The sequence below is a fragment of the Osmerus eperlanus genome, chromosome 7, assembly GCF_963692335.1.
Source record: "Osmerus eperlanus chromosome 7, fOsmEpe2.1, whole genome shotgun sequence".
NCBI classification, from domain to species: domain Eukaryota; kingdom Metazoa; phylum Chordata; class Actinopteri; order Osmeriformes; family Osmeridae; genus Osmerus; species Osmerus eperlanus.
The window spans coordinates 18,729,351-18,739,750 of NC_085024.1; the positions used below are offsets into that span (position 1 = coordinate 18,729,351).

A 10,400-nucleotide genomic window follows, 5' to 3' on the forward strand; every position below is an offset into this window, starting at 1 on the left:
TGTATTTAATAAGCTCTTTAAACTAAAGAGGGGGGAAAATTGCATTGTTCATCTGGGCTCGGGAGGTTCGCGGAGCTCTTTTCATCCGGTGATTGACTAACGAGGTCGGGGCTGCGGTGGCGCCTAAGAGGGAAGGATACTTTCGAGTAGCCTATTCATCCTTCACCGTCATACCCGGAAATTTTTAAAAGAGTGTTGGACGAAGGGGAGGGGGGAGGATGCAAGCGATGATGAAGATTATGGGGTTCCTGTCTGTCTCATTCGTTCACATCTCTTGCCCTATAAAACCACGGAGAACATGTCCCTGACATTGTTGAACTACATGCGCACAGCAGGTGCCCGTTTGTTCAACTCGGATAAGTGATAGAGGGGTAGAGATGGCTCAAAGCGTTCTCATTTTGAGATTAGGGATGCTGATTCTCGCTTTGGGGTTAACAGGTAAGGATTATATTAAATTAACATTTTTACTATAGGCTACCATGGCAGGTTGAGTTATAATTGCTAATATTGTGTTAATTAATTTGTTACGTAATTTTGGTTTACGGGCCAGCTTTTATTATTGGATAGGCAATTCATTTCAACCAGTAATCTCTGCCATAACAATGGCAATGCATTCTCAATGAAATGTAAAATAGACTATCGTTACAAATCAGAGCAGATAGTAGAAAACGGTATGTTTTTCTCTATATCTTAAAGTATAATGTAATCTACAGCATCTTTTAAAATTCCGTGATTTACATCAGAATAATAAATTGTGATTAATGAATTTATTAATAATTTTCGATAAATAATAATCCCCCCCCTTCTACAGTTGTTTCACTGAATGTCACAAATCATCTGTAAATGTGTTTAGCCGAACCAGAATCCTCAACTCAGCATAGGCCTATAATGAGCAGTTTATGGTGAAAAAGGTCTTGCTACATGGGGAAGTTTGCTTTTCTTAATAAAAACAATGAGTTCAAAGAAAGTACTATTATTTTTCTAAACCCCAAAGGAATTTGAGATAATAGTAAAAATAGATTTAAATGATAGCATAAAAGTCACAATAATGCTAATAACTCATACTCCCACCTGGACTTGTGTTAGTCCAACAATAACATGAACTGATGCTTAGAGAATTCTTCAACATCTGGTCATGCACTTTTGTAGCACTAATGAGAAGGATAAGGAGGTGGAGATGGAACGAACATGAGCAGTAAGCTGCTTCTATTTTCCTCGACTTTCTTCTGACCAAGATGGTGAGGAAACAGGGGTATTACTGGAGGAAAGGAAAGGAGAGGAAGAGGCAGATGAAGATTATTGGAACAAAGCCGTACAGCAATAGTGACGAGGAGTAGTATTATATGCTGCTCAGGAATGTCAAGGTCCCAACACAGCCAAGGTCTTCCTGGATGCCTGGCAGCATACTGTACTTAAAACTACAAGGCTATTTATGAAGACAAACAATAGAAAATCAACACCAACATACGCACACATGCATCTGTCTTGTTGGCTCTTCCAAGTTTGTTCTCGTTGTCCTAAAGACTTAAGTCTAAATGCCAATATTATTTCCATAGTGTCTCGTTAATGTGTATGAAGTTATGTTTTTCATTGCTCCTCATTATCCTACCCTCTCCTCCTTCTCCTTGTTCTCCCCGTACTTTCTTCCCTTTCCTTCTCCTGCTTTCCCTCTCTCTCCTTCTCAGAGGCTAAGGTAGAGATCATCACGAGTACAGCTGATGTGAAGTTGGGAGAAGACCACATGTTGCTCTGTAAAAGTTGGTACACTATTCTATCATCTACAGATGATAGATCTATCATCTAAAAGAATCAGTTTAATCAAAGCAAATAGAGCAGTTTGACACAAGTATAATGTTCCATTCCGATGACTGTCTAACTGAAAGAATTCTGTATTCTCTCATTTATCTGTCCATCACCCCTTCACACATGCACAAACACACACCTCTCCCCCACACACCTTACGTGGGTTAGCAAACGTGGAGGGGGAAATCACCTGGTATAAAGATGACATGGATGTGGATGAGGAGGTGGAAAAGGTGGATGAGACCAGCAGCAAGTTTTTCATCAGAAAGGCGAAGATGGGTGATTCTGGACTTTACACGTGTGAGTGTACACCTGAAAGCGGACCTAAAAGCAGCACTTCTCTCACAGTCTTTGTCTATGGTAAGTCAGGGCACAGACAAACATTCATGTACAGTATGTACTGAACATACACACACCCATACACAAACTAACTACTGTATATAATCCCTATAGAGCGCCCATCGTTTGGGTCCACCCCACTCTTCCATGAGTTCCTGGTGGGCCAGGATGCAGTGGTTCCATGCATAGTGACTGGCCAGCCTAAAGTTGAAGTCCGCTGGATCAGGGATGATGAGGTTGTGGGGCGAGATGGTAAGTGGGGCTCCCTCACAGCGAAGGTTTCTGATTGTATTGGGGTGTTCTGGTTGTATTAGCTCAGCATGTTGCCTGCCTTGGGATTGGTGGAAAGGTGACAATGAGTCCAGTGTAAACCTCTTTTCCAGCTGTCTGTGATCTATTTCCTTCCACAGCAACATCAACATCAGCCCAATCTCAAACCCACCCCAACCCTGACTTAGAACGCCACCATTGACATCCTAACAGAGAAAATGTGTCTGGGTGTGCATTGGAGTGTGCTTGTGCATGCCTGTGTCTATGTGTGTGTCTACCTACACCCATGTGTGTTAGCTTTCCACAGCTTATGCCTTTTATGCTGTTCAGTAAAAGACAGAATGGCCCTGATGGTGGCATGCCGAACACTTGTTCGTCTTTTCATTTCTTCCCTCCCAGGTATGCGTGTCAGCGTTATGAGTGACAACTCGCTCCAAATAAGAAGCATAAAGAGGACAGATGGTGGCTCCTACACGTGTGAGGGCAGCTTCAGGGGACGGCAAAGCATATCCGAAAAACGTGTCATCTCTATCACTATCAATGGTGAGGCCTGGGGATGACATGGGGGAGGCTGGAGGGGGCAGTGGTGTCATGGTGTGAGGTGGGGTAGGACCCAAGTGCAGGAGAGTCGGCAGGCATTGTCGAACAAAAGGGGTTTATTACTCAAAACCAGGAAACAGATAGGGTACTCACAGGGACATGGGTAGTAAGGACAAGACAAAGACTGGACACAAAACAGGAACCTAAATACAGAACCAAACGACACACAGGTGGACACAATGATGCGCGCGTGTGTGTGTGAGGAGAGGGGGACAAGGGAGGGATGGAGACCATGTGGTGATCTCACTTAACTGACTCCACAGGAACCAAATCCCACATGTTCTTCTTACCTCAAATTTTGAATTGCAACATTCAAGCACATACACACAAAAGTAACCCCTGCTTTGGCTCTTCCACAGCCCCCCCTACAGTGAGGATCCACGAGGAGGTGAAGAGAGTAGTGGCAGGACCAGAGACCAACGTTTCCCTTATCTGTTTGGTAGACGGGCTCCCAAAACCTAACATTTCCTGGACTTTGTAAGTCTGTTTGTGCGTATGTTTGTGTGTGTTTGTATGTATATGTACACATAAGTATGTGATTGCTATGGAGAGATAATTTTCCACCCACGGAGATGGAGTTGAAGAGAAAAGAAGATAGCGATAGTGGTCATTTTCTTTCCACACACTTTCTACTGTGTGTCTGTTTATGTGGACCACGACGTTGCAGTGAACTAATGTGGCGTACCATTCTAAGAATGAGCGTGTGTATTTGTGTAGAGAGACTGTGTTTGTGTTTTGTGGTGTTGTATGTGTCTGACTTCCTTCTAGTCTTATCAGCAGAGTAATGTTGCAACATACAGTACTTATGCCCATTCTTTCCTCCCTCTCAGGCCTGATACTTTCGACACTACTCGGCACCAATTCAACTCGGACCGTAGCGAGCTGACCCTATACTCAGTTGTGAGGAAGGATTATGGAGAGTACGTTTGCACGGCCAAGAACAAGATAGCAGAGAACAGTGCCACGATAATGCTGGATGTTTCAGGTCAGGACTAAAATACAACTCACTACGTTTGCCTTTGTTTTATGTCACTTTGGGGAAAAAAAACAATATAAAAAAGCTACATTAACTAAATGTAACTGTAAAACAGATCTTATGGTTACTAAAGAGAGCATGCGTGAAATAGTGCATATACAAAGTAGGCTACATCCGAAAATTAAGGATCCAAAACATGTAGTTCAAACAGTATTTGGTTGAAGTAACGGTCTCAACTACAATATGACATTGTACAACGCAGCGAAACAACACAATATCTTAAAATGATTTTTTTTCAGAGCACCCGGTGGTAGTCTTGAGCCAAGAGGAGGTGGAGGTGAATCCAGGAGAGGATGTGTTTGTCTCATGTAACGTGTCAGGCCACCCCACACCCTCACTGCTGTGGATCAGTAACACAGGACACCCTCTAGTAAGACACACACACACACACACACACACATACAAAAACACACACACACACATACAAAAAACAAAACACATGACCACACACACAACCTTTATTGACCAGTTCTGTGTGACTCTGTGCCCAGAACTCCAGTGAGGGTAGGGTGAGGGTGGAGAATGGCTCACAACTGGTGGTGGAGAAGGTGGTGCCCTCCAATGGTGGTGTGTACAACTGCATGGCCATCAGCCCATCTGGCAACATCTCCAAAGAATTCAGCCTTCGGAGTAAGACTGGAGTATGCCTCCTCTATAGACTTTACCGATATATTTCACCAATATCATTCCTCCTCACCCTCAATCTGTCTCACCCACAGCCCCATTTCAACCCAACCCACTTTTCTTTCACACCCTCCAGCCCCTCCTTACTTTCTCATCCACCAGAAACTACAGACTGTAGGACTGAACAACATCACCAGAGCCAATTTTATCACTATTCAAAATAAACTTTTAGATTTTTGATGTTGGTTCCAACTAACTGTCCCTGTACTTACTGTAAGTCGCTCTGGATAAGAGCGTCTGCTAAATGACTAAATGTAAATGTAAATGCAACAATTTTCTTCCTCTATCCCCTTCCCAGCCCATCCCGGCCCTCCAAGCCAGGTGAGTGCCTACCCAGGCCCCACTTCGGTCATCTTTTCTCTTGGGAGGACACAGGTAGATGGGGGCTCTCCAATTACTCACTACACCATACAGTGGAGGAAAAGCGCTCAGGACACCTGGAGTGAGACAACTGTCCCAGCCATAGGTAGAACACATCTAACAACATTCCATACTAATAAATACCGCCGCAGTTTCTGCACTTGTGTGTACTATGGGGATATTTGGTTTGTAGCAGAACCATGCAAAAACAACCTACATCAAATGGATGAATTAGGAAGTTGGAGACAGAACAAGATGAAGATAAATACTATATATTTCACGTAGAATTGTATGGGATTGCAAGGAACAAGTGCAAAGTGCGAAAGTCTTTGTGTGTGTGTGTGTGTTTGTGCAGACCCTGTGGCAATCACATCCCTGAAACCATACACCTCCTACTCTGTACGCCTTTCCCCCAGTAACCACCTGGGTGAGGGGGACTTCTCAACTCAACAGACTGTTCGAACGCAAGGCATTCGTGAGTTTCACGCACACGCACATGCACACACACACACACACATTACGCATATCATTAGTATTCACAAACACACATTTCTCTACATTTCTCTCTGTCTCTCTCTCTCTCTACCCATCTATCTTTCACACACACACACACACACACACACACACACACACACACACACACACACACACACACAATGTAATTTATCAACTTCCCTTACAGAAGAATTTGTTTTATCATGTTCCCATGTAAATGTTTACAATATTGTATATCACCTGTATTTCACTTGCTGCACATGCTCATCTGCCTCATTCACTCGTTGCAATCTTGACATCGTCATCTGCTCGCCGATGCCCATTCACAATCCTTTTCCACCCCCAACTATGATGACATCATCACATTCCATTGGCATCCACCAAACCAGGAGGTAAAGATTAAACCTTGTCTGTTTGCCTGTCTGTGTTTGGGGTTCTGCTTGAGTGTGTGTCTGTCTGTCCTTTTCTCTAATATTTACATTTAGTAATTTAGCAGACGCTCTTATCCAGAGCGACTTACAGTAAGTACAGGGAAATTCTCCCCGAGGCAAGTAGGGTGAAATGCCTTGCCCAAGAACACAACATCTGGGAATCGAACTGGCAACCTTCTGATTCATATCCCGATTCCCTAACCGCTCAGCCATCTGCCCCTAATATGTACCGCCTCATGTTGTTCTGTGTCTCCCCAGGTGAGCCTGATAGCCCAGTGCTATTGGCACATGAGGGTAAAGGGGAGGGAAACTCTTTCTCTGTTCCTCTCAGACAGTTGGATGATGGAGGCTCCCCCATCACACAGTACATTCTCCGCTACCGAATGGTCAGTCTGCAAGTGTGTGCGCATGTGGGGCCGAGATTATTGAACAGCTAGTTAGTCGGTTAGAAAATGTGTTAGTTGATCTACTGTATATACTTAATTACACGCACTTAACATTGGTCTGTGCTGTCATGTGCAGGTGAAGGAAGGTGAGGAGTGGACAGAGAGGAAGTTACCTTCCAACTCCACAGCACTGCACCTGCAGGACCTGCAGTACAACTCAGACTTTCACCTGGAGCTCCAGGCTGCCAACCTGAATGGCTCCTCCAGCCCAGCCAAGCTAGACTTTAGCACCCCCAAGGCTGGTAAGTATCGTCCACGCCCAACCTTTACCTTCTCCTACCAACTGAAATGTATTGCTCTCTTGAGAAAAATATTCTCTGTGTCTGTCTCTTTCTTTTTTGCTTCCCAGTTGCCAAGGCCAGAAATGGCGTGGGCAAAGCAGGCATTGTTGGCATCGTCCTGTTTATATTCCTGGTGCTGTTGCTAGCGGTGGATGCCACCTGTTGCTATACCAACCGCTGCGGCCTGCTCATGTTCCTGGCAGTCCGTCTGTTTGGTCAGAAGGTTTCAGGTCTGAAGACCCTGGAGGAGGGAGATGGCCCAAATAATGGGTATGTGTGTACGAAAAGCCGGAAATGATTCGTTATGGCAATGAATGAAAACAGACATTTGACACATCTTATTGAGATTAGTGCCATATGATTTTTGACCAGAAGGAGTCAAAACATGGGTATAAGTCTCCTCTGGTATATGTGTGTGTGTTCCCACTGCAGAGACTTGAAGTTGAATGGGTTAGAAACCCCCAGAGGGAGTGTATCTAAGCAACAGACTGTTAACGGCAACCAGGTCAGGGCTGAGGTCACCTGCGACAAAGCTCCTCTCACGAAATTCGAGTAGGTCACCCCAGGTGGACACAGACAACTCCTCTTTTCCATGAGGGCTGTGATCCATAAAAATGGCTGTCAGAACCCCTCCATACAATGATGGTGTAACTCTGTCTTGCTTGCTCTTGAAGCTCTCCACGGTGGTCAGACATGACAGTCGCTGCTTTAGAACGTGTTCATCATGTGGAGGGGGGGTGGCCATTTTTAACACCCTTTTGATAGCTAGCATGTATTCACATCACTTAAGTCTTGTGCTGCCTTCGGGTCACATGACTCAAAGGTTCACAACGAACCATCGTTGTGTTTACCCAATTTTACCCAATACAAAAACAAATAAATAGCATTTTCTTTTAACGTTCGCAATGTGGGGGGTCTGAGACAGCCCGACAGTTAAAAGAAAATTCCTCACTTTGTTTTTGTATGCGGTAAAGTTGTCGCAATACGACGGTGGGTCACAATGAATGATGGGTCAGAATGACCCGAAGATAACACAAGGGTTAAGTCTTGACGGGTCTAGGTGAGTGAGAGAGAAAGCATGGGTTTCAAGAGACATTCGGCTTGTGGCTCCATCTCACATCTGTCACTCCTGCGTCTATTTGCATGTTCACAGACTGTATTAATTAACGTGTTGAACCATACAAATGACTACCCAGCCAAATAACTCTGACTAAAGGCAGTGCAAGACTTCTGTTCCAACTGATAAAGACCCTGTAACTTCTAACTTAAACCCCTTTCCAACATAATTTTCCTCTGGCCTACAGGAAAACGCCCTCCAGTGGAGACCCTGTCATTGATACCTGAGACAACGGTAACAAAATAAAACCAAGGACATACACAGTATTTCATGGCATGGATCCAACAGCAGACTTCAACAGAGTACTGAGGAATGGGGACAGTTGCAGAATTATATTTATCTGTAAAATGGAATATCTTATCAGACGATTATTATTCAAACCCAGTTCATTAATTATTGTGTTTTTCAAGTATTACTTCAAGGCTGTTTCATTGCCATTGTTGCAGTGTGTGACCAAAGTAATCTATTTATTTATATATCATGACATATACGAGAGAATCTGCTCACACAACTACCAGCAAAAGAAATTAACATTCATTTAAAGGACAGTATCAGTCTTATACTGTATTTAACTTTTCATTTTATATTTTACATTATCTTGTGGACACACCCTCGGTCTCCAATATATGTTGATTGTCTAATGATTCTGAAATATATAACACACTGTATATTGTATATACACATTACAGTTATGTATTTTAATATTTGAACATGACATTTGAAACCCTTCATGGTGTTATTTATTGTAAATACACCACCATGTATTTTAACATACACCGTGTTCTATATAAAATGAAAATGTATTATGTTAACAGTTAGATTTGTAGGAACTAAATGTTCTTGACTCACCTCTTACAAATAGTTACAATTACAATATGTAATAGCTAATCCCAGACTACAGGATGCTATTTATGATGAACAGGATGACAGGACACCCTGGCACACCCTCCACTGTAATAATGTTTGACAAGCACTGTTGGCATGAATTCATTTCTTGATCATTGTGATGATAGGCAGTTTCATGGACTGTTTCGGGTAAATATTGGTCTATTGCAAATGTAGGATGAATGCAAACAATGCTAAAACATTAGGGCTGGGAATTGTGGGAAAAAATCACTCGCACAATAATCGCACAATATGCTGTGATTAATTGCAATTAATCTAGTTTTCCCCAGACTCGTTATCGTCATGTAAAACACTGAATTCAATCAATTAACACAGGTATATTTTAAATAGAACATTTTATGACATCTCGTAAACTGTAAACAGTCTCTCCTGGGAACTACAGAATAGTCAATCCCATCAAATATATGCAGCAACTTTATAAACAACAAAGTGTTTAAGTGCACGTTGAATATTTAAAGTTTAAACCCTGAAGGTTATCAAAAATACTGGACAGGGCCCTACGCAAACCTTTTTTCTGCTGGAGCACATGTGCTCCCAAGTGTAAAACTTTAAGGGCACAGACAAAAATGTAGGGGCACAGTCAGTTTCAGTTTTTAAAAACTTTAAACATTGCATCATTATTAGACTATTGAATTAATTACACAGAATTGACCGGAAACAGGATTGGTTATTTATTTATTCATTACATTCATTTATTACTTTTTGTATTCGTAGTAACATTGTTTCAAACTGACTGGCTTGGCCAAGCTTTGTAGCATGGGAGACTTGATCGTTTTTCCAACTGACAGACAGTTTTCAGCACATTTAGAGGCATCAAACATTTCCAGGGAGGGCGCCTTTGTAATGATACGATTATCTCTTATCTGTGGTGGATGGGTTCAAACTACTCATTAATGGGAAATGTAGTTTTTATGCTGTATTCGCACCGGTGTTCATGTAGGGTTGCAAATGCGCTCTTGGTTTTCAGCATGGCTTGCTGTAGGACAGAAGGGGACTCAGTTGGGGGGTTAATTTTGTTGACGGAAGCATTGTTTAAGTTTCTATTGTTAAACTCTGTTAAACTGTTTATTTTGGTATGTGCCGTGTTGGAAGTTAAGTTTGCTTAGTTCTATTGTTCACACTGAGTGTGAAGGTTTGCAAGCTAGATCGCTAGCCAGACTGTTGCAGCGCAGGACAGATGCAGTAGGCTATCGCAGGACGCAGCAGCCTATGAGGTTTATCCGAGTCACGATTATTGCACGCTTAACCCTTGTGCTGCCTTCGGGTCACATGACCCAAAGGTTCATAACGAACCATCGTTGTGTTTACCCAGTTTTACCCAATACAAAAACAAATAAAAATAATTTTCTTTTAACCTTTGCAATGTGGGGGGTCTGCGACAGCCCAACAGTTAAAAGAAAATGCTTCACTTTGTTTTTGTATGAGGTAAATTTGTCGCAATACGACGGTGGGTCACACGGCTGATGGGTCAGAATGACCCGAAGATAACACAAGTGTTAAACAACCTTTGTTCTCTCACATATTATTATTATTATTTTTTTTTTTTTTTTGCCCCCCTAAAACTCAGTCAATATTTGGCCTACATAGACAACGTAGGTGTCAAAAGTTTCGTCTTGGTAGCGATTGAGTTGC

General features: G+C 42.7%; 1 protein-coding gene across 2 annotated transcripts; it reads left to right on the forward strand.

The window, feature by feature from the left end:
* Positions 1 to 247: 247 nt before the first annotated feature.
* On the forward strand, positions 248 to 8,591 carry ncam3 (neural cell adhesion molecule 3). Of its 2 annotated transcripts, XM_062465537.1 has the most exons (16): positions 251 to 438; positions 1,686 to 1,757; positions 1,972 to 2,163; positions 2,257 to 2,394; positions 2,812 to 2,955; positions 3,372 to 3,489; positions 3,843 to 3,997; positions 4,288 to 4,418; positions 4,540 to 4,678; positions 5,031 to 5,198; positions 5,448 to 5,567; positions 6,277 to 6,404; positions 6,541 to 6,706; positions 6,814 to 7,015; positions 7,178 to 7,297; positions 8,050 to 8,591. In XM_062465537.1, exons 1-16 carry the CDS (start codon positions 378 to 380, stop codon positions 8,087 to 8,089), a joined length of 2,094 nt encoding a protein of 697 aa, XP_062321521.1. In that variant the 5' UTR covers positions 251 to 377; the 3' UTR covers positions 8,090 to 8,591. The 2 variants fall into 2 exon arrangements, with proteins under 2 accessions (XP_062321523.1, XP_062321521.1); XM_062465539.1 differs by lacking the exon at positions 7,178 to 7,297 and having other exon boundaries at positions 248 to 438; positions 5,448 to 5,568; positions 6,275 to 6,404.
* Positions 8,592 to 10,400: the final 1,809 nt, after the last annotated feature.

Bases quoted from the DNA above. Each gene is read 5' to 3' on its own strand.
- ncam3 (XM_062465537.1), top strand. From the start codon at position 378: ATGGCTCAAAGCGTTCTCATTTTGAGATTAGGGATGCTGATTCTCGCT. The intron at 3,998-4,287 runs GTCAGGACTAAA...ATTTTTTTTCAG, and splicing joins GATAATGCTGGATGTTTCAG to AGCACCCGGTGGTAGTCTTG. The intron at 5,568-6,276 runs GTGAGTTTCACG...GTGTCTCCCCAG, and splicing joins TGTTCGAACGCAAGGCATTC to GTGAGCCTGATAGCCCAGTG.